The sequence below is a fragment of the Dryas octopetala genome, chromosome 1, assembly GCF_963921425.1.
Source record: "Dryas octopetala chromosome 1, drDryOcto1.1, whole genome shotgun sequence".
Classification (NCBI taxonomy): domain Eukaryota; kingdom Viridiplantae; phylum Streptophyta; class Magnoliopsida; order Rosales; family Rosaceae; genus Dryas; species Dryas octopetala.
The window spans coordinates 21,981,964-22,005,684 of record NC_141366.1 but is presented as its reverse complement, the minus strand read 5'-3'; the positions used below and the strand labels follow the sequence as shown (position 1 = coordinate 22,005,684).

General features: G+C 39.8%; 2 protein-coding genes and 2 pseudogenes across 2 annotated transcripts in view; 2 read left to right on the top strand and 2 right to left on the bottom strand.

The window, feature by feature from the left end:
- The first annotated feature begins 5,117 nt into the window (after positions 1-5,117).
- LOC147299151 (tubulin alpha chain pseudogene) lies at positions 5,118-5,940 on the top strand (annotated as a pseudogene).
- Positions 5,941-8,750: 2,810 nt separating this feature from the next.
- Positions 8,751-15,186, top strand: LOC147299150 (5'-3' exoribonuclease 3-like). Its single transcript, XM_086229624.1, has 24 exons — positions 8,751-8,957; positions 9,060-9,165; positions 9,294-9,370; positions 9,466-9,657; positions 9,844-9,963; positions 10,189-10,251; positions 10,583-10,696; positions 10,795-10,965; positions 11,056-11,133; positions 11,233-11,406; positions 11,495-11,587; positions 11,968-12,063; positions 12,162-12,257; positions 12,594-12,664; positions 12,758-12,886; positions 13,055-13,131; positions 13,216-13,256; positions 13,389-13,463; positions 13,560-13,690; positions 13,783-13,872; positions 13,963-14,038; positions 14,393-14,463; positions 14,547-14,782; positions 14,813-15,186. Exons 1-24 carry the CDS (start codon positions 8,751-8,753, stop codon positions 15,184-15,186), a joined length of 2,958 nt encoding a protein of 985 aa, XP_086085750.1.
- A 5,154-nt stretch (positions 15,187-20,340) lies between these two features.
- Positions 20,341-22,844, bottom strand: LOC147299149 (uncharacterized; annotated as a pseudogene).
- Positions 22,845-23,356: 512 nt separating this feature from the next.
- Positions 23,357-23,721, bottom strand: part of LOC147299148 (uncharacterized) — a 977-nt gene continuing 612 nt past the window's right edge. The window contains exon 2 of the mRNA XM_086229614.1: positions 23,357-23,383. Coding sequence (XP_086085740.1) covers positions 23,357-23,383 — 27 coding nt within the window. The remainder of the gene's footprint in view (positions 23,384-23,721) is intronic.

The following is a 23,721-nucleotide window of genomic DNA, read 5'->3' as shown; positions in this document are numbered from 1 at the left end:
GGTTTTATGTGATATAAGATGAATATAATGCACGCTGGAGACAAATACTGTTAAATAAAATTAGTATATTATTTATACTATATAATCTATACACTAAACCTTATGTATTTTATAATATATATTCTATATTGTTTAGGATATGGTATATGATATTAAAGTTTAAGCCATTTAGGGTATTTTAAATTCTTTTTTATATATAAATATATTATAGTTTACTAGTTTAGGGTTTAAAAACAATTAAATGAAACTCCAAAATGGTCAAACGAAACTCCAAACCATTTTTTTTCTTTACAATTGCCCAAAGGCCTCAATCCCTAATCAATCCTAAACCTTTTAATTTTTTTCTCTTTTTTTTTTTTTTCTTCTTTTTCCTTCCTTTCCTTTCTTCTCCCCCCGAGTTCAGCAGCTTCAGCTCCATTGTTTTTTTTTTCTCTCTCTCTCTCTCTCTCTCTCTCTCTCTCTCTCTCTCTCTCTCTCCCCCTGCCATCCCCCCTGCCATCGCCCCCCCACCGGCGCCCCCCTGCCGTAGCCCCCCCGCCGTCGCCCCCCTGCCGTAGACCCCCGCCGTCACCCCCTGCCATTGCCTCTTTCTCCTTCGATCTCCCTCATACCGCTGCCGCTGCCCTGCCGCTGCTGCTGCTGCTGCTGCCCTGCCGCCCCCCGCCACCCCTTCTTTCTCCCTCGACTGTGCAGGTGAGGTAAGTTGGTTAGCTGGGTTATTGGGTTGCTGTGCAGATGTCGAAATTTCGCTAAATTTCGAAGAAATTCAAAAAATTTTGGCTGTTAGGGTGTTCAAAATTTCGCCCGAAATTTCGAATATTTTGCCGAAACATTTCGAATTTTTGTCGAATCAGTGTTAAAATTTCGGACCCCCTCAAAATCGAAATTTAAACCCTTGGTTGCGCTTTTGTTAGAAGCAAATAAAAGATTTTGTTGAAAATTAAAGTGCAATTTATTTGGGACTTTTTTATAAATTATCCGTTTGAATTTTGAGTTCAATCTCACTTCACTACCTAAAAATAATTGTGTCAATTTACCACCTGAATTAAAAATTGGCTAAAGTTCAATTTAGACACTAAACTATAGGGAGTATTTCAACTGCATTCATCATCTACAAAATCATTCAAAAACATACCTCATCTAAAATCTAAATTGAAAAAATGAATATTTCTTGCTCTTTTTTTTTTTTACCCCTCCCCTACTCTCTCTCTCTTCCCTCTCTCCAGCCAACCTCCCAACCCAGCCCCTCCCGACCCCACCCCTACCACAACCTGCCGAACCCTCCCCTTCCACTTACCCGAGTCTCTCTCTTTTTCTTCTCTCATTTTTCTTCTTTTTCCCCTTGTCTCCCTTCTCTCTGAGTGCTATGTATGCGAACTTGGAGACATCTCGCGACAATTTGGCGAGGACGTCGACAAGGAGGAGGTAAACAGCGTCGGAAGTGCGACCGAAGCGGAGGACGAGGACCTTGTCGATGGTGAATTAGATGATGGAGTCCACCTCTGCCTTCTTTGTCAGTGTCGTCAATAGGTAGCTCATGCTTGAAGTTGACCGTGATCGAGTAAAATGCAAAGGAAAGAAAGAGAAAGAGAAAGAGAGAAAAAAAAAAGAAAAAAAAAGGTGCATTTGGGACAAGAGAGAGGTTTGATATGTCAGTGTTTGTTATAGCCACTATCTTATTTACCCACCCAAAACACAGGTCGTCATAAGGTTTCAATTACAGGCCGACTCACTTTTTAGTGCTGAGACAACGAGACACAAATTGTGTGACCTAAAATCTATTTTGGGTCTTAAATAGTGTTGAGACCCATTTTGATCTTCAATGGTGCTTGGGTCTCAGTATTTTATACTTATTTAAAATATGCCTCATATTGATTAAGTAATGTTAAATTTATAATTTATAACTTAAATATTTATAAAAATTATACCATTGGTTTTATTTTAATGAGATCTTTAAAATAAGGTCAATATTGAATAAATTTGATTCCAAGGCACAATATTTCTTAGATTGGCACCAAGACAACCATAGGACTCCTCTCTAGCCATGCCTTCACTAGGGCTCGATCTTCACATGGCGCCCACGCATTTCCTCTACGAACAATGACAAAGACAACTTCTTTATGTGAATTTGATATCAGAGATTGATGTTTGTGAAGAAAAACTATAGAGGAAGCATGATATATATATATATGATTTTGGGGAATATGGCCATTAAGGGGTTTGTGGGATTTTTTAAAAAAAATTTCTGGAATTTTTTGATTTTTTTATAGATTTTTTAATGATTAAAACAAAACAAAATTGATTGAGCGATCTGGGCCGTCGATTCCCAACAGTCCATTCATTTGAATGCTACAATTCAAAAACAAAAGGACCTAACAATCCTTTAATCCAGTTCGTTCATCCACTATCGATCTACTCATCTTGGACGTTGGTGGGCTTCTTCACACACGCCAGAGGCGTAGAGGCTCACAACTGGGCCGACAAGTTGGGGCCCACTACTAGCGCAAAAGCAGCAGTTGCACCTCCTTCTTTATCTCCCTATGGGTGTCACATGGGTAGGCTAGGGATTTTTTAGTTTGGGTCTTAGTGAAACCTAATTCTTGGTCACACTTTGGGTTTCAGACAATTTTGGGTCATAGATTCTAGCCCATAGTGAGCATATGTGACCTATATGGTACCCATTTCGAGTTTTGGTTCCTATTTTTGGGGACCATAGTGCTAGGCCTAAGGGTGGGCACAAACCTATCCAACCCATTAAAACTATCTGACTCGCTCGCTCATTTCGGGTCAATTTGGATTGGGTTGGGAATGAAAATAACGGGCGAGTGGAACTAAAATTGTTAAACTAACTAAAAGCGAGTTAGTTACAGATTGCCCAAGAGAGAGAATGAGTGAAATTCAAAGAGAGAAAAATAGGTGGGATTTGGGAAAAGAAACTAAGGGCCCGTTTGACACTACTTTTTAGAAGCGTTTATAATCAATAGCGCTTTTGTTAGAAGCGCTTCTACTCATAAGTACATATAAAATTTTTATAAAAAATTCAAGTGCTTCATGCAAAAACACTTTCTAAAAAAATCACTTAAAAGCACTTTTATAACTCATAAGCACTTTTATTTATTTATGTCAAACGCAATCAAAAATGCTTTTACTCATCTGAAAGTGCTTTTGCCAATTCAAAAAGCAGTGTCAAACGGGTCCTAAGAGAAAGTTTTGGTTTGTCAGTGTTGTTATAGCCACCCATTATCCTATTTCCTCAAGATAACAAGACAGTCCATGAACAAGTTCCAATTACAAGTCGGCCCACTTTTTTAATAATCTCACTGTTGTTCTATATCAATGTATGTATGTGGTGGTACCGCTAATATGTTTACATGCGTCTTAATTTACTTACTTAAAAAAATTTCAATTTCACTTAAATTTTGAGATCTTGCCTTCTTTTTAAAAGTATGATAATGTTTCAAGGCAAGATTTGTGGTTGTGGTTGATTTTTAATAAGACATGTTGAAGAAGGCCAACTCTTCAATAAATGACACATTTACATCCTAGAAGTTTGATTTTTCATCTCACCATTGTTGGTCACATAAAATAAATAAATGAACATTTTGATTATCAAGTGGAACCTTTCCTGAATCACAATAGTAGCGAACGATTTTGGAGTTTTTCTAAAAAGGATTTTAGGACATAGTATAGTATATAAGGTAAAAATGACAAGGAATATGATATGAATGTATCATCTATCAACATGAGATGAGTTGCATGAATCAAGAATTGAGTTATTGAGTATGAAAATAGTAGAAGGGATTTTTTTTCAAACATGTAATTTTTAGGGCACAAAACATTGTGCATACATGTCGAGATCTGGTGCGTCATCTCATTCATATAATAATAAAATCTTTTAAAATTTAATTATAGATTATAAGTATCATTTTGATATGTAAGAGCATCTTCAATAAAGTCGGCAAAAGTCTTTGACTGCTCAATTAGCTGTGACATGTTGGATAAATCATCTCCAACAACCTATGCAAATGAGCTCGTCAAAATAGGGACCCAAAGTCAGCTCGTCAATTTTAACGAGTGAATTCAGCTCTTTAAATATTATTAAAATACTAATTTGGCTCTTCAAATCTCAATGAAATCTTAATTTTGTCTAAACAAGAAAAAGATAAAAATAATAATAAATTAATGAAATTAAAGAGTCTGCTGGAGTTCACAATTTTAACATAGGAAATTTGACTCTTCAAATTGCCACATAGATTAACAAAATAAGATTTGAAGAGTCAAATTTGAGAAGTATGTTAGAGATTATCAAAGTTAAAGATTTAGATATTTCTAAATGTACGGATGAGAGCAAATATAATTTCCAGTGAACAAAAGGGAAGGGTGTGAATTGGGGAAGATGTGAGAGAATGTGAAACAGTAGTGGTAGATATATCACATTTTTATACCATAATTTCATACCACCTTATGTGGCAACTTACATGGCATTCATACATTGGATACTAAAAAATAAAAATAAAAAGAAAAATTTTGTCCAATAAAGTAATGACACGTGAGATGGTATAAAAATGTGATAAGTATAGCATTATTCAATGTGAAAATATCTCTGAAATTTTTATGGATACATGTGCTTAAATTTAAAAAATTAATAGAAACTCTAATTAATATATAAAAAGAATAAATTTAACCATAGTTAATTAGTATGATAGATGACATCATTGCAACAAGGTGGTGATGCTCCCTGCCAAATTAAATTTGCTCTCAATGTATAATTTTGTAAGTCTTTGAGATTAGTTCAAGGGGTGAGAGTAAGTTGGTAGGGAGACCCAATTTTTGTGACCCAAAACCCATTTTGGATCTTAAATAGTACTGAGACCCATTTCTATCTCCAATGGTGCTGAGATCCACTTTGGATCTCAATGTTTTATACCTATTTAAAATATTGTTATTATTAATTAAGTGATGTTTAATTTATAATTTATAATTCAAATAATTATAAAAATTATACTATTGGTTTTATTTTAAGGGAAAATGTTAGTAAAAGGACTATAAATATACCCCTATTTTTAGTTGAGGATCCCGATTTCACTTTGATTCAATTAAGGACTATAATTTTTAAAATGGCTCAATCAAGTACATTCCGTCATGTCTGTCACATTTACCGTTAAGAATTGGTCACGTGACCCTCACGTGACCAATTTATAAGGGCAAAAAAGTCTTTTCTCCCCTCCCCTCCCCTCCCCTCTCTCTTTTCTCTCTGCCCCCAAGCCAGCTCCCCCTCCCCGTCACAGTCACCCATCCCCGCCCCCTCCTCCCCCTATACCATCGCCATCCCTCCCCCCTCCCCCACCAGTCCCAGCCCAGCCCAGCCCTGGCCCCATCCAGCTCCACCACCCCAACCCAGCCCCGGCCCCGTCGCAAAACCCAGTCAAACCCAGCCCCAGCCCCGTCCACCACACCCAGCCGCACTAAGTGGGCAATGCCTGCTGGGAGCTCTACTGCCTGGAGCACGGCATCCAGCCCAACGACCAGATGCCGAGCGACAAGACCATCGGCCGCGGGGACGACGCCTTCAACACCTTCTTCAGCGAGACCGGCGCCGGCAAGCACGTCCCTCGCGCCATCTTTGTCGACCTCGAGCCCACCGTCATCGACCAGGTCCGCACGGGCACCTACCGCCAGCTCTTCCACCCTGAGCAGCTCATCAGCGGCAAGGACGACGCCGCCAACAACTTCACCCGCGGCCACTACACCATCGGCAAAGAGATCGTCGATCTCTGCCTCGACCGCATTCATAAGCTCGTTGACAACTGTACCGGTCTCCAGGGTTTCCTCGTCTTCAATGCTGTCGGTGGAGGAACCGGGTCGGGTCTCGGCTCGCTTCTCCTGGAGCATCTTTCCGTTGATTATGGAAAGAAGTCTAAGCTTGGATTCACTGTGTAGGGGGAGGGATGGCGCGTAGAGATATGAGAGATGGCGCCGGGGCTGGGTGTGACTGGGTTTTGCGACGGGGCCGGGGCTGGGTTGGGGTGGTGGAGGGGGGGATGGCGCGCAGAGATACAAGAGAAAAGAGAGGGGATGGGAAGGGAGGGAAGGGGAGAAAAGACTTTTTTGCCCTTATAAATTGGTCACGTGAGGGTCACATGACCAATTTTTAACAGTAAATGTGACAGACATGACGGAATGTACTTGATTGAGCCATTTGAAAAATTATAGTCCTTAATTGAATCAAAGTAAAATCGGGATCCTCAACTAAAAATAGTGGTATATTTATAGTCCTTTTGCTAACATTTTCCCTTATTTTAATGATATCTTTAAAATAAGGTCAATATTGAATATATTTAAAATGATGACAATCTTGATATAAACGACGACAAATATTTAAAGAAAATAACACTAAAGCAACTAAATACTAGAACAAGTACATAAAATTAACAACAACAACACTCAACAACAAAGGAATGCATCCACGACAATCTTCAGTGGTTCTCATGGGTGGCCTTGGGCAAATCACGTGGGTTCACGTAAACATTGTTATATCCTCCCCAAAATGAGATATTTGGTTTGGCCTCACAATCGGCACATGGTTGAATACCCTTCTCGCAAGTGCATGGAACCGGCCCTGGGTCTTTGGGTATTGAGAGTTTTAAGGCCCGCTTAATATAATAGTGGCACAATGGTCATTTCCCTTCACGATCGCACATATAGTATTGCATTATTGAGTCATTTTGAAACCATGTCGTACAAACATCGCAATTTGGATTGTAATCGTTGGACCATTGCACTTACATATCGGGTCATCGAGTGTGCAAATTTGATAAAGAAAGATTGATGTTTGTAATGAAAAACTATAGATGTTGTATGGTATATATAGACCAATTTGAGAATATAGCTGTTGGAGGGTTTGAGAAATTTTAAAAAAATTTTCTGAAATATTTTAGAGTTTTTTCAATTTTTTAATTATTATTTAAAAAAAAAAAAGATGGTGCGATAAGTATCAATAGTCCATTAATTTGGGTTACTCATTTCAAAACCGACCTTAAAAAAAAAAAAGATAAACGGTCCTTTAATTCGGACCACACATTACCAACAATACTTTAATCTTAGTCGTTGATGATGTGCACACAATGCTGGGCGCGAGGAAAGACGCATGAGCCGACAGGCAAGGCCCACGATGGCGCATGCGTCAATCCGGCCCGCCCCTTTCTCTCTCTCTTGCTTTTGCTATCATGTGGGTGGGCCTTTTTTGATTTGGGCCTCACACAAAATGGGTTTCAGTGTGATCTGAATCTAGGTCACACTTTGGGTCTCAGTGATTTTTGAGTTTATAATGGCGTGTTATGACCCATATAGTGCCCAAAATGAGCTTTGGGTCGCACTTTTTAACTGCATAATAAAAGGCCTTAAGGTTCGTATTAAATTAAGTTCGAATTCGATTCCTCCGATAGAACAAAAAAGAAATGTATAATTTTGTTGTTAAGATGAGGAATGTGTCCTGACCGGAAGAAAAAAAAAAGGATGAAGAATGTGTATACTGTTTGGTATGTGTATGTGGGGGGAAGGATTGAAGGAGCTCTATATCTTGGCTTGAGAAGCGTGAGTGAGAAGCTAGGCACGTGTGAGTATGACAATGCAAGTATGTGACCGTCAAAATAAAAGCAAATTTCACTTCAGTATTATAACACCCTCGGGACCATAAACTCACATAATAATCACAGCTCATTCGTCACATCATGGACCCTAATCCTATTGCCGATTGGGAACTCGTGCTAATCAAGACACGTACGGTTGATATTTCTCTGCACCTTTTTAATCACAATTTCTTTCTCATTTTGTTTAAAATTAAATCACTTTTTGCTATTTATCATTTTAATTTGTTGCTCATTTACTTTAAAATTCGAAATTGAATTGTCGTGATGGTTCGTTCTTATGTTGCCAGCAAGTACCAAACAAGCTTGTAACTCGCATAGTTGCGTATGCATTGATGGGAAATTTTGTCTTCACGGTCATTTTCGAAGCACAAGATAATACCCAACTTACAAATAGTTCCATTGCGATATACATTACACAACTTCTTTTTTTTCCCAAAATACTTAATCCATGCTTACACTTCCACTAATTATTTTGTTACACACTTACACGGTTTACACCAATTGAGCCCCCAACGTCCATACCATGTGTGGGCGTCACACAAATTAATAAGAACTCACCAACGTCCATTTTTTGAGAAATTGAGAATCTTTTATTTGATGAAATATAGTATGGAGGGTGAATTGTCAAAAATATTAATTTGGATGATAAATTCTAATTAACCCTTATTTTTATTATGTATATACTATATAGTATCAAAATTAATTTAAAAAAAAATCACAAAAAGTTATATAATAAAGTATGATCTGACTTTGTAAAATGAAGTTGGCCTACTTAGTCGAGGATAATAACTCTCCTTGCATACCCGTTCGAACCCTCCCTCCTTCCCTCTGCTAAAAAAAAAAAAAAGGCATGGTCTGACCTTCATTTCCACATAAAATTAAATATTTTTTTTTTCATTTATAAAAAAATTATTTATTGGCCATTTAATTTTCTACACTATACATGAACCACTCCATGAAGAGTGTTTAAACAAAGTTGTAGTTCCTAGACTCATTAGCGAGACGCAGAGAGAGCACTGCAGCTCTTGAGCTAACCGTCTCTGTCACGAAGAGAGAGAGAGAGAGAGAGAGAGAGAGAGAGAGAGAGAGAGAGAGAGAGAGATGGGGGTGCCTTCGTTTTATCGTTGGCTGGTAAATAAGTATCCAAAAGTGGTGGTCAAAGCCATTGAACACAGAGATGATGATGAGTCCTCTTCAGCTGATACCAGCAGCTCACCAAACCCAAATGACTTGGAGTTTGATAACTTTTATCTTGACATGAATGGGATTATTCATCCTTGCTTTCACCCACAAGATGATGATGATGGAGTACGAGACCCCTACATTTCTATTCTCCTCACAAGCTATATATTAATTAATGCATGCATTCTTATACTAATTGATATATATCTGCATGTTATATATGTTCAGGTTCCACCACCAACTACTTTTGAAGAGGTTTTCAACAACATTTTTGAATATATTGACCGGCTTTTCAACCTTGTTCGACCAAGGAAGCTACTTTATATGGCCATTGGTGAGAAAAATCAAACTTTCTACTTGTTATGCCTTACTAAGCTCTTGGCTTCTTGTTTTTTTGTCCCTTGATTATCTTTAGTTTAAGGAGTTGAAGCACATATTAACTTTAATTAATTTTTTGTGTAGATGGAGTTGCTCCAAGGGCTAAAATGAATCAACAACGTACCAGGCGTTTTAAATCAGCCAAGGACAAGGAAATAGCTGTGGGTTATAGATACATGCATATGCTTCTGAGTCACATGGTTAAATTTTGTTATGCTCTTAAACTAATTTATACACATTTATATCAACTGTGTAGGAAGCTGAAGAGGAGAAGCTAAGAAGACAATTTGAAAGAGAAGGCAAACAAGTGCTCCCAAAAGTGGAATCTCAACTCTCCGATTCTAATATAATCACCCCCGGAACTGAATTCATGCACAAATTGTCAAAGGCTCTTCAAAGCTATATCAATTTACGAATCACCAATGATTCAGGCTGGAGGGACATCAAGGTCTCACTCTTTGATCTCCATATATGTGTATATATGCCACATTCAACTTCAAGTGTACATGAATTGAACAGTCATTATTTGTAGTGGCAGAGAATAAGTTGCATATTGCATTAATGGTGTTCATATGTATATATCTATGTCTCCTATCTGTTATTTGTTTTAATTTCATGCTTAATATTGAATTAGGTAATTCTTTCTGATGCCAATGTCCCTGGAGAAGGGGAGCACAAAATAATGTCATTTATACGCCAGCAGCGTAATCTTCCTTCTTATAATCCAAACACCCACCACTGCTTGTATGGACTGGTATGAATGCTAGCTCTACTCTTTCATCTTTTTTGTTGTTCTTTTTGGATATTTAATTTAGCTCGAACATAGTTGGAAATCGAAAAAATGAAAAGGAATTAACTATTTGGGAATGCATATTCTGTCTAAAGCATTTGTTTCCTAATCAATTTACTCTTTTTCACTTCATTTAAGCTTTGATTTTTGACATTCTCATGCATGGTTGGCATAATATATGGTATGCAGGACGCCGATCTGATAATGTTAGCTCTGGCAACGCATGAAGTTCACTTTTCGATATTGAGAGAGGTTAAATTGACAAAGCCTTTAAATTTCACAAATTTCAAATAGAAATGTCCCTTTGTTGATTTCATGGTTTGACTAGCTTATAGCTTGGAGGTTGGTCTTTTGGTCTTATATGAATGCCTCATCTGGTTTACAAGGTCTTCAATAATCAATGTACACCCATGGCACATTTTATTGAGGTTCTGACTATCGAATGCACTGGGAACCAAAATTCGGGTTATAGTGTTTTTGGTAACATAAAGTAAAATAGAATATTCAAGAGGATGAGCATTAACATTGAAATTGACAAAATCTATGATCACTTGTATACTTACTCTTCATTTTCTGGATATAGGATGTACTAATCCAAGAGCAGCAACAAGCAAACTGTAAATCGATTCGAGAAACAATGTCATCTTCAGTAAAATCAGATCAAATAAAAGCATCAATGATGAAAAAGCCCTATCAGGTATATATCCTAACTGCTTTTACCATATATCCATATGCATCACTGAAGCTAGACCGCTCTGTTGTTGTCTCACCTCTTTTTCTTCATCCTTATTTCAGTTTCTCCATGTTTGGATTTTGAGGGAGTACTTGGACCTTGATATGCAAATCCATGATCTTCCCGAGAATGTTAAGTTTGATCTTGAGCGTATAATTGATGATTTTATCTTCATGTGTTTTTTTGCTGGAAATGATTTTCTACCCCACATGCCAACATTGGAACTTCATGAGGTTCTATGCTAACTTCATTTTTATGTAGTGATTTAAAGACAAACTTAAGTATGAACATCAAAACTAATTTTGTTCATTACTTGTTCCCAGCGTGCTATTGACTTGCTGATGGCTGTATACAAAAAAGAATTCAAAAATCTTGGTGGTTACATGGTTGATATGGTCCGGGTATAATATAATTAGCCTCTTATCAGTTGCATTTTTTTCACAACAAAATTAACATAAATAAGCTCATGATCATGCCCCATATTTTATGCACACAATCAGGTGAATGACAAGAAATCAGGATATATTAAACAATCTAGAGTTGAGAAATTTATTCTTCTTGTTGGCACGTATGAAGAGAAGATTTTCAAGAAAAGATCAGAACTTCGTGAGCGTAAACTCCGACGTCTTTGCTATTATGATAATTCTGTAAGTGCCTTGTTTTTATGTTTAAATGTCATTCTTCACTGACGGATTGTGTGCATTCATCTAATGTTGCAATTGTGAAACATACGCTGAATTAATTGCATATATGGTTCTCCAGATAGAGCAAGAAATTGATGGAGAAGAATCTGCAGCCATGTCAGTGGATAATGTTTTATCTTCATGTGGGACATCTGACACTGTACATTCTCAAGTATGTCTTTTTTTTTTCTTCAGATGAGGTCATTCTGGTTTATATCCCTTAGATAAATTATATGCCTTGAATTCTTGCTGCAATTCAGAACTATTTTGAACCTTCAGTGAAAGGTAGTCATACAAACACTACATTATGATTCTTCATTTCAGAAGGAATTATTTTTTCTTTTGCATTGACCTATGTGCATGATATATGTAAGGTGGCATTATCAGGCTCCATTGTTCTTTTTTTTTTCTTTTGGGGGGGGGGGGGGGGGGGGGGGGGGGTTGGTGTTGTATTTTTGTTTGATTATACACTTGGGAAGTTGGGATCATGTGTTTTTGGTTGGTTCTTTATTTTGTTTCATGCCTCGAGGTTTCCATACCATTTTGTTGCAGATACTAGAAAATATGAAGGAGTTCAAGCAAAAATTGAAAGACAACATTACAAGGAAATCTGATCTGTTTAAGAACGGTGATTTGGGGACTGACAAAGTATGAAGCACTCCCTTCTGGAAGATTCGTTATTCTATATCGTAATTCCTTGTATACTTTGTAGGATGATTTCTACATGTTTTCTGATTCTTCCACAGGTTCGATTGGGTGCTACAGGCTTTAAAGGAAGGTACTATAAGTACAAATTTTCTGCAGAAAGCCCAGGGGATATTGAAAGCAGAAGGAAGGAAGTAGTATGTTTGTCTATCATAGATTATATTTTGCATTTACTTTCATCACCATAATGTTTTTCTACTTTTTTTTTTTCTTTGAACAAGCTGCAAATTTTTATTTTACCGAGTGTTGATGAAGCTTTATGGTTGATTGTTTTTAAAAGCTACAAAGTTTAGATATGATTTTGCATTGTCTTAACTGGACTTAATCGATAGTTTTTTCTTCTTGTTTATTTTGCTCCAACCCAAAATCAAATGGCTAATGGCCTAATAGTATATACAAACTTAACTTTTGTAATCCTTCCCTTATTTATTTATTTATTTTTTTCTAAATTTCAATTGCTTATGTACTTTTAGGTTAAAAGCTACACTGAAGGACTGCTCTGGGTTCTTTCATACTATTTTTCAGGTCCCCCATCTTGGACATGGTAATACATCTCTGCAATATGGACTTTATATAGCTACTAGCTATGGTATGAAAATAATGATTAACTTAAATTTTCACTAACATGTGCAATCAGGTTTTATCCATTTCATTATGGACCATTTGCTTCTGACCTGAAGGGCCTAGCTCAGGTGAAAGCAAAATTTCAACTAGGTTCCCCGTTTAAACCTATCGATACTCTCATGGCTGTTCTCCCTCCAAGAAGGTAGTTCTGTTAATTTATTTTTTGTTCCCCGTTTAAACCTATCGATACTCTCATAGGTGTACTCCCTCCAAGAAGGTAGTTCTGTTATTTTATTTTTTGTTTCTTCGATTTGTAAATTTGGTCTTTCAAAGTTCTCTAAAAATATAAGACAAAGCTGCTCCTTTGTAGCGCTCATGCACTTCCAAGACCTTATCGAACACTTATGATTGAAGAGAGTTCGAGCATAATTGACTTTTATCCTTCTGGTAAGGCCTAGTCTGTGAAATCATTTATATTATATCCAAGGAATTTAACAGAAGAATTAACTTCAAGCTCCGTTTCATGATTAGATTTCGAAATCGACATGGATGGGAAACGTTTTACGTGGCAGGTTTGGTTGTCTTCTTACTTCACATGCGCCATTTTGTGAAATTTCTGTTATATGTTCATGTTTTTGCATTTTCATTAACATCTAGTGATCCTTTACATTTTTCAATTGTTTTCGACATTTCTGTCTCCAAAGGGAATCTGCAATCTTCCCTTTATAGAAGAAGAACGCCTTCTATCTGAGACTAGAAAGCTAGAGAAGGAACTGGTGGTATGACACTTTTTCTTTAATCGTAAAGACAAAGTATGAGACTTTTTTTCATGACAATATTTAGAATGTATTCTGAGTCTCTGTTACATCATGTAGGGTGAAGAAAAAGACCGGAATGCTGAAAAACTTGATCAGTTATTTGTGCGGAGCACTCACAGTTTGGCATCACAAATTGTGTCACTGTCTACAAAGGAAAATTGGCCCATCAAGATTGACACCAGCCTGAGGTTGGTCAATCATCTTGTTGAAGTCTTGTTTTCTTTCATTGTCTTCTAATTGTTAATTTGTTGATAAGTGCATGTTCTCTATCCCTTTCTAGTTATGGAGTTGGTGGTTTTATACGTCTCCTTGATGAGAATGCTTCCAAGTGCAAGGGAGGAGATCGTAACCTTCAACAAGACTCTGTCTTGTAAGTCAAGAAACTATGACTCATTTCTTTCGATTTTCTCAATACTTTACTGCCCTATGGAATCGTTTCTTGAATTCAATTTTGTAGCAGATGTGTGCTGTACGAGCTTCCTAATGGTGGTCTTCATGTGCCTCATTTACTTGAAGGTGTAGAGCATCCTGTTAAGGTATTTAAACTTTTAGAATTTGCAATATTTCTGATTAGCTTGAGCCTTGCGCATATAGTTTTCTTTTCATATCTGCTTAATATCATTGGTAACTTGTTCCCACGACTTGTCTAAAGAGTTCTTTTGAATTTTAAGTACACTTTTATAAGATGCACTTTTTGGTTCAATAATTAGTTTACATCATTCCCTAATATGCTATCATGAAAGCTTTTCATGTGACAAGCTTATTTGGCCTTGCATTGGCATGAGAGAATGTCCATGGTTGGGGCAGTCATTTAATCGAATTAAATCACTGTTTATGTGGCATGTCATAATTGCATACAATATGAAACTCTGGGTCTTATATGTTTGCAGTCAGTCACTGAAGATGACCTTATGGAAACAAAACTATGGCATGAATATCAGGGAAGCACACCCAACCGCAGGTCCATTTTGTTTCTTGCTTTCACTCACTTTTACCTTTATCGCTTGTTCACCTTAGACTCATTAGGAAGAGAACTTAATGCAGCATCCAGCAGGTTCAGGACAGGTTTAGAAAACCTAATAATATTGGAACTGCAGCTTTCAACAACCATTCCAGATTCACTTCTAGCTCTTCTGATTTAGTACACAAATTTGCTGGATCTGGATGGGGTCGCGGTAGAGGAAGAGCAAATGCTACTCCTGATTCTGGAGACTCCATTTATGCTCCAAGAAGAGTAACTGGTGAAAGAGTAATGCCATCTAGCGCATATTCTGCCAAGGGTGATCATGGCAGCCATCATGTCACCCCAGGTACCGAAAAGTGGAGAGTAGTTGGTTCTGGTTCAAGAGAATTACAAGGCTTAAAGGAAATGAAAATATCAGAGTTGAGCCAAGGCTGGAGGCCTAATGAAAGAGCTCAGTCAGTGAACAATGCTTTCTGGCCATCTAGGAATGGCTTCACACATGAGTTCACAAACCATGCTTGGCAACCGAGTTCATCAAAATCTGATCCTAGTCAGGGCCGCGGTAGAGGCCAATCTGATCCTAGTCGCGGTAGAGGGCTCCGGGACACATGGCAACGTACTTCAGTACCTTTTGCTGCTAACCGCTCATCCCAAGCCCATGGGAGAGGCAACTTTGTTCCACATAATTCTTCTGCCAAGGGAAGTGACTCGCAGTGGTAGCTAATTAATCCATAGCCTAGCTTCTTCTTTTGCTCAACTGCCACAAGGGAAAATATATTACTTATTTTGTAGAGAAGTTTAATCTATTTACATCTGACATAGTAAGGGTCAAGAACATTAGGCAGTTCAAATATTTGATAGCTTTTTCTTGTCTTTATAACTTAGTGTATTGAAAAGCACCAAGAAAACATTGCTTGGGTCAAACTAGAATACAACAACCTAATAATCTTCTCTGCTGGACTCTGAGGGTACAAGCATAAACCAAAATTTTGTACAAGAAGTCCATGTTATTGCCAATTATACAAAATCTATCAAAAAGAATATAAGTGGGAGACATCACATTCACTATTTCCCAGAAGGTAATAATTACAATTACAAACGAACTTAAACTTAAGCAGCTAGCTATATTTGCGGCAGCTACCTTCTGTATGGGTCCAGACTCCATATGGCCAGGAAAAGCCAAGCAGTGTTGGACTTGAACCGTCATCGTTTTTGTGTGGTCTTTTGAAGGCAAGAGGCACGTGGTCTAGCTATCTGCATGTTTGTACATGTGAACCACAACCATCCTGTAGCACTTGGTGCACTGATTAACACCCTTCAAAGGCAGAGCTTAAAGACAAACAAAATTCCAGCAGAAAAAAAAAAAAAACAAAACAAAACAAAAACTGAACAATAAGATGAGTGTTGTAAAAGTATGTGAAAATCTAGGGTTTGTGGAAGAGAGGAGGCAGAGAGAATATGATCAGTCCATCTTATTCATGTAATAAATATCCTTATATAGAAGTAGGGTTTACTAGGTTTTGTATATTTACTAGTATGCCCCTACAACTAATTACAGGGATAGCCACATATAACAATATATTTACAACACTCCCCCTTGGATATTCCATGTCATTAGTGTTGTCTCTGCTATGCGCTTCTAAGTTGCCTCGTTAAAACCTTGCCAAGTAATAAAAACCCTGTGGGAACAAAAACAACCTTGGTCGAAGGAAAAAGAGTGCAACGCGCTTGAGTGTGGAGTAGTCACATCAGAACCTCGAAAGTAGGTGAAGTCATATCTTCTGGATCATAGGCAAATAGTATGTCAATGGGAGCGGGGTGCATTAGAGTTGCTACACCAAAACCTTGCCCGGTAAACCCAATGGGAAAAACCCGTGGTCGAAGGGAAAAGATGAGCAAATGCATATGTATCAGATCAACACATCTTCAGGATGTAGTATGAGTAGGGTGACCATGCCAAGATGTGTCTCATTAAAACCTTGCCAGGTAACAAAACCCAGTGGGACAAAATAACCCTGGACGAAGGACAAAATAGTACACGATGGTCAAGTGAGTATGCTTCGGGATACTCCCCCTGATGTCGACTCCCCCTGAAGATTACATACTAGGTAAATCAGCCAATCTACGCAAACCAATACCTCGAACATGCATCAAGAACGTGGACTTTGGTAGTGACTTGGTAAAGAGGTCTGCATGGTTGTCTTGAGATCGAATCTGCTTGACTTCAATCATCTGATGCTCTTGTTGCTGTTGATTGAAGAAGAACTTCGGTGCAATATGCTTGGTGTTGTCTCCTTTGATGAAACCCGTCTTCATCTGCTCGATGCAAGCGGCATTATCCTCATAGATAATCGTTGGTTCATCAGTGGTGGAATTCAGCCCACACGTACTTCGAATATGTTTGGAAACTGCTCTCAGCCATATACATTCACGAACTGCTTCGTAAAGGGCTATAATCTCAGCATGATTCGAAGAAGTAGCAACAAGGGTCTGTTTCGTTGACCTCCAAGATATTGCTGTATTCCCAATGGTAAAGACGTAACCAGTTTGAGAACGCGCCTTGTGCGGGTCTGATAGATACCCTGCGTCAGCATATCCAATAAGGCGGGCATCGTTCCGAGGATCGAGGGGGTTCGATCCATTCCTTGATGCATAGGGATAGAATAAGCCCATATCCGTCGTACCTCTAAGGTAGCGGAAAATGTCTTTTATGCCATTCCAGTGGCGGCGTGTTGGCGCAGAGCTATATCTAGCTAACAAGTTCACAGCGAATGAGATATCCGGTCTAGTACATTGAGCCAAGTACAATAATGCGCCTATTGCACTTAGATATGGGACTTCTGGTGCCAATATCTCTTCGTTATCATCTGCGGGACGAAACGGATCCTTCTTAGGATCTAGGCTACGGACGATCATGGGGTGTGCTAGAAGGCTTCGCTTTATCCTCATTAAAGCGCCTTAACATCTTCTGGATGTAATTCGATTGATGGACTAGAATTCCATCTGCACGGTGCTCGAGCTCCAGCCGAGACAGAAATTCGTTCTCCCAAGATCTTTCATCTCGAATTCCAACTTTAGGTGTTTAGCGGTTTCCTTGATCTCTTCAGGAGTACCAATTAGATTCATGTCATCGACATAAACAGCTACAATAGCAAAACCAGAACTTGTTTTCTTAATAAACACGCAAGGGCATAGATCAATATTCACATATCTCATCCCGATCAAATACTCACTTAGACGGTTATACCACATCCGTCCGGATTGTTTCAATCCATATAGTGAACGCTCAAACGAATGGAGAGCGTGTTCCGTGGTCTGGAACTATTTGCATCGGGTATCTTAAGTCCTTCGGGAACTTTCATATATATCTCTGTATCAAGATCCCCATAGAGATAAGCAGTGACCACATCCATAAGCTGCATACTCAGTTTTTCGGAAACTACCAAACTGATAAGGTAGCGGAACGTTATCACGTCCATTACGGGAGAATACGTTTCCTCGTAATCAATCCCAGGGCGTTGAGAAAATCCTTGCGCCACTAGACGAGCCTTGTATCTTACAATCTCGTTTTCTCATTACGCTTCCTTACAAATACCCATTTAAATCCTACAGGTTTAACATGGGAAGTGTAGGAACGACAGGCCCAAACACTTTCTCTTTGTCAAGGAATCTAATTTGACCTGGATTGCTTCTTTCCATTTGGCCAGTCGTCTCGACGTTGACATTCATCAATGGAGCGAGGTTCGATGTCATCGCTAGTTATGATTTCGGTAGCTACCGCGAATACAAATATATCATCGATGATAATCTCGTTTCGATTCCAAAGCTCACTCAAGCATGCATAATTTATAGAGATTTCTCTGTTCTCGGGAGTGGGTTCAGATGTTGGAGCGTCCCCCAACACCGTCTCTTCTAGGACGGACCCATAATCCGGAACTATTTTGTGAGATGGGATCGGTTGAGATTGCGATGTCAAGAGGACTCGTTTGTGCCAAATTTATCCTCTTCCGGGGATAAGAGTCCTTCGAATCTAGTGGTCTACCTCGCTTCTGGGCAGGGACATAAGACTGGTTAGCCGCTATGGCCGTACCTCGTCCATCTGGGACGACACGTCCTTCGGGACAGATATCCTTGCAGGCACGTTTGCAGCAGGTATATGTGATCTCGTCACTTTAGCTAGATCAAAGAAAGCGTCTGGCATATTATGAGCTACACTCTGTAGATCTAGAATTCTCCGCACTTCACTATCACATTGTGCGGTTCGGGATCGAGATGAGACATAGTGGGGACATTCCACGTCAATTCACGTCGTTCTTCAGGAACGGTGACGTTCTTATCTCCCCTAACGGCGGGAAGACTGTCTCATCAAAGTGACAATCCGCAAATCTGGCGGTAAAGAGATCGCCTGTCAAGGGCTCTAAAAAGCGTATAATAGATGGGGATTCATAACCGACATATATGTCCATCCTTCGTTGAGGACCCATTTGGTACGTTGTGGCGGCGCAACTGGCACATAAACTGCACACCCAAATATGCGTAAGTACGAAACGTCAGGTTCGTACCCAGTCACCAGCTGTAACGCAGAGTAAGGTTGGGTAGCAGTGGGCCTCAACCGGACCAACATTGCTGCATGCAAGATCGCATAGCCCCACGCAGAAATTGGAAGCTTGGTGCGCATAACCAAGGTTCGTGCGATCATTTGTAATCTTTTAATGAACGCTTCTGCGAGACCATTCTGGGTGTGAACATGGGGAACTGGATGTTCAACATCAATCCCAAGGGACATGCAATAATCATCGAAAGTTTTCGATGTAAACTCTCCGGCATTATCAAGTCTTATGGACTTTATGGGATAATCCGGTGGTGAGCCCTCAATTTAATGATCTGGGCGAGGAGTTTAGCAAAGGCAGCATTTCTTGTGGACAATAGTATAACATGTGACCACCTTGTCGATGCATCAACCAAAACCATGAAATATTTAAATGGTCCGCATGGTGGTTGGATAGGTCCACAAATATCCCCTTGTATCCTTTGCAGGAAAAGGGCGGAGTCTTTACTGGTCTTTGCATATGATGGTCTAGTATTCAACTTTCCGAGCGAGCAGGCTTGGCATAGTGTGTCACTAAACACAAGATCCTTATTAGTAAGGGGATGTCCGTGTGATGAATTGAGGATACGGCGCATCATACTTTGACCTGGGTGTCCCAACCGGTCATGCCATAGCAAGAAACTGCTCAAATTGGTTAACTTCTGGTTAACTATGTGATTTGCCTCAATCGATCTAATGGTGGTCATATAGAGACCGCTCGATAGGCATTTCAATTTCTCCAATGTACGCTTCTGGCCATACAAATTGGAGGTTATGCAAAGATATTCCACTCCATTTTCCTCAGTGGTTTCAACGTGATAACCGTTGGCTCGAATATCCTTAAAACTCAACAATGTTCTTCTGGAACATGGAGAATATAAGGCCTCATTAATGGTAAATTCGGTACCATTGGACAACATAAAATGGGCTTTGCCATGGCCCCTCTATCACCTCTATCAGGTTGTATTGGCCTGATATGGTTGTCACAGAGGTATGAGTAGGCAATAAGTTTGAAAAAATACTTCCGATCTTGGAGTATGGTGTGCGTAGTAGCACTGTCAGCCAGACAACAAACTTCCCCACAAAACATGCCTATTCATAAATTTAATTCAATGGATCACATGTATGAAAATAACTTACGTGAATTAAATAATATTCGAGCATAACCAAATTTTCCAAAAATAAATAATCCAAGTCATAAATCATCAAAATAATCCAAATAAAAAAAACATTATTCAGAAAATAAATACGGCACAAGCGCCGATCATATCCATGTCATCGAGTTTCTAATCCTCGAAGTGTCCAGTAGCAGCCTGAAAATCAGTGACCTCTAAGGTGGTATCCATAGGAAATGATCCCTCAACGAGATTGGTCTCTCGAGTTCCGCGACTGGCGTGATACTCATTTACAGCTTGCGCTGATGCACGGCAGGTGCGAGACCAGTGATCAGTTCCTCCACATCGGTAACATAGATTATTCTGATTCTGATTCTGATTTTGGTTCTAATTCTGGTGGCGACGGGCCGGACCAGTGTTCCTCTCATTTCGAGTTCTTGGGGCCGAGGGACCGCGGTTCTTACCACGTGGGCCTTGGCCACTAGAATTCGGGTTTCGTGGGCCATGACCGCGTTGGCCTCGATCATACGGGCCATTCCTCTGAGAACCTTTCCTTCCATTTCTCGGGCGGTCGGACTTTGTGCCCTTTCCATGACCTCGGTATCCTCTATCGCGGTTTGAATTGCGATGAGCAACAGCATTTGCTTCAGGCAATGGTGCTGCTTTAGTACCGACAGGTCGGGCTTGATCATTTCTCATTAATAAGTTGTTGTTCTTTTCAGCGAGCAACAGAGTAGTGATCAATGCCGAGAACTTGGTAAAATTCCTCTCCCTGTATTGTTGCTGCAGGACCAAACAAGAGGCAGGGAAGGTGGAGAAAGTCTTCTCCAATAGGTCAGCTTCGGTGAGCTCCTCCCCGCAAAATTTGAGGAGTGACCGGATCCGGCAGATTTCTGAATTATACTCATTCACGGATTTGAAATCCTGGAAACGGATGTTCTGCCAGTCATGTCTTGCTTCAGGCAAGAAAATGGTTTTCTGATGGTTAAACCGCTCTTCCAGAGCAACCCAAAGAGCTCGTGGATCCTCTTCAGCGAGGTACTCAACTTGGAGTGCTTCTTCCATATGCTTCCTAATGAAGATCATGGCACTTGCCTTAAGGGACTCTGCAACAACATTGTCTGCATTGATTGTCGACCTCATCTTCTTGGCAGTCAAATGAAGCTTAACATCTTGAGTCCACTTTAGATAGTTTCTTCCGGAAACTTCCAAAGCGACGAAATCAAGCTTGTTGAGATTTGACATTCTTTGGTTGAAAGGAACAAATAATCATAATTAGTGCTTCGGGCAATAATATCCATAAACAATAAATAAGAACTTCAAGTTCTATAACATGGTATAGACATGTAAAATCTACTGGTTTTATCATGTATGGTGAATTTATGAAGGAAACTTCAGGTTCCTTATACGGCATTATTGAAACTACAAGTTCAATATTTATGTATGAACTACTGGTTCATTAATTACCTGCAATTTCTACACATATATTCTAGTGCAAAAATTTAAACAAGTAAAATATGCATATACCCAAGTAGAACAGAAAAATATCACAAAATTATTTGAATAAAAGTTTCTGGCATTTAGGATATATATATTAAACGGTTTGCATACTAACAATAAACTATCAGCAGCACAGTGGTTAAGGTGCACTCTTGGTACCCAAGAGGTCCTGGGTTCAAACCCCAGGCATGACAAGAATTAACATCTCCTTTTTACAAAGTTTCAGGAGACTCGCCATGTGTCAACGTGGGAGTGGCAGCGACGTGGCAGCGACGTGGCTGCCTGCGTGGCAGCTAGGTGGCTGCCTGCGTGGCAGCTAGGTGGCTGCCTGCGTGGCAGCAAGGTGGCTGCCTGCGTGGCAGTGGGCCTGCTGGGCCGCTGCGAGGCTGCTGGGCTGGGCTGCTCTGCTGGGCTGCGCTGCAGCAAGGCTGGAAGGCAGCGAGGGCTGGCAGCGCGAGGCTGCTGCGATGCAGCAAGGCTGCTGCTGCTGCTGGGAGGCGCTGGCAGCAAGGTGTTGCGTGAGGAGGAGCTGCTGCTGGCAGCGAGGCAGCAAGGCTGCGCGAGGGCGCGAGGGCTGCTGCAGGCAGCGAGGCAGCAAGGCTGCGCGAGGGCTGCTGCAGGCAGCATGGCAGCATGGCAGCGAGGCGCTGCTGCGCGCACGAGAGCTGCTGCAGGCAGCGCGCGTAGGCGTGTGGGCTGCGAGGTGCAAGGCTGCAGCGGGGCGAGGCGCACGAGGGGGTTGCTGCTGCAGGCAGCGATGCGTGACTGCTGCTGGCAGCACAGGGCAGCAAGGCGCTGCTGCTGCGGGCAGCGAAGCGCGAGGCAGCAAGGCTGCTGGCCGTGTGCGCGGGGTGGTTTCCGATCACCAAAAAATTATTCCCTTTTTTTATTTTAATCATTCAATCCAAGAAGACATGTAAAATATGTAAACCCAAATAAATCAATCACAAAAATTTAGGGTTCATGCTTCATGGAAGATTTTTCAATCAATCAAAGGTTTTAAAACATAAACATAAAATTGTTTTATAAAACCTACTTGGTTGAAGAACAAATTGAAGGATGATCCTCTTTCGTTTATCGATCCACAATCCACAATCCAAAGAGCTTCTCGTGCTTGATTGATTGAAGAACGGATTGAATGATGATCCTCTTTTGTTTGGCGATCCACAATCCAAAAAGCTTTTCGTGCTGATAACGTGTTGTAAAAGTATGTGAAAATCTAGGGTTTGTGGAAGAGAGGAGGCAGAGAGAATATGATCAGTCCATCTTATTCATGTAATAAATATCCTTATATAGAAGTAGGGTTTACTAGGTTTTGTATATTTACTAGTATGCCCCTACAACTAATTACAGGGATAGCCACATATAACAATATATTTACAACAATGAGAGGATTGTAGGTACTGACATTCCCAATTTCTCAGGGACTAATAGAGACCGAGTAGTTGATTTTGCTGCAAACATATATGGAACTATGGGCTCATGTCAGACTATGGTTGTTTGTCTCTTGATTTTCCTCCTGCCCAAATTGGCACTGCTTTGACGGAAGATCTTGTTGGGGTTGCTTGGCCAGCTTAGTTGTTTTGACCCTTTGAGCCCAACCTTACTCGAAAAAAAAAAGGAAAAAGTAATAAGCCCTTGGCAACTTTAAACAGCCTATGATAGTTATGCAGTTTATCAGATGTTCTTAACAAGAACCAGGTTCAATAACATTCTGCTATGAAAATCATAGAATATGCAAGATATTGCATTGTTGCATTCTAACAAGAAAAATATCAGCAGCTCTATTGTATTTGCACCATATAAACTTTAAGAAGTTGATTATAACTTGAATCTAGAACGACTTCATCTTTGATGGTTTAACTGCGAGACCAATCAGTGTCATGAATACACATGTATCTGATAACTTCCAAGGGTTGTAAATAAAATCAACAATTGATCTTTAATTTCACAGTCCACCCCAACAACATTGCCATGAACTTAAACCAAAAGCGAAAGGGGAAAAAGAGCAAGCGCAAATAAAATTTAGTTCACAAGGACAAACAAACGATT

Coding starts and splice junctions, on each gene's coding strand:
- LOC147299150 (XM_086229624.1), top strand. CDS start 8,751: ATGGGGGTGCCTTCGTTTTATCGTTGGCTGGTAAATAAGTATCCAAAA. Junction 12,258..12,593: donor AAAGCAGAAGGAAGGAAGTA/GTATGTTTGTCT, acceptor ATGTACTTTTAG/GTTAAAAGCTACACTGAAGG. Junction 13,132..13,215: donor AATTGACTTTTATCCTTCTG/GTAAGGCCTAGT, acceptor TTTCATGATTAG/ATTTCGAAATCGACATGGAT.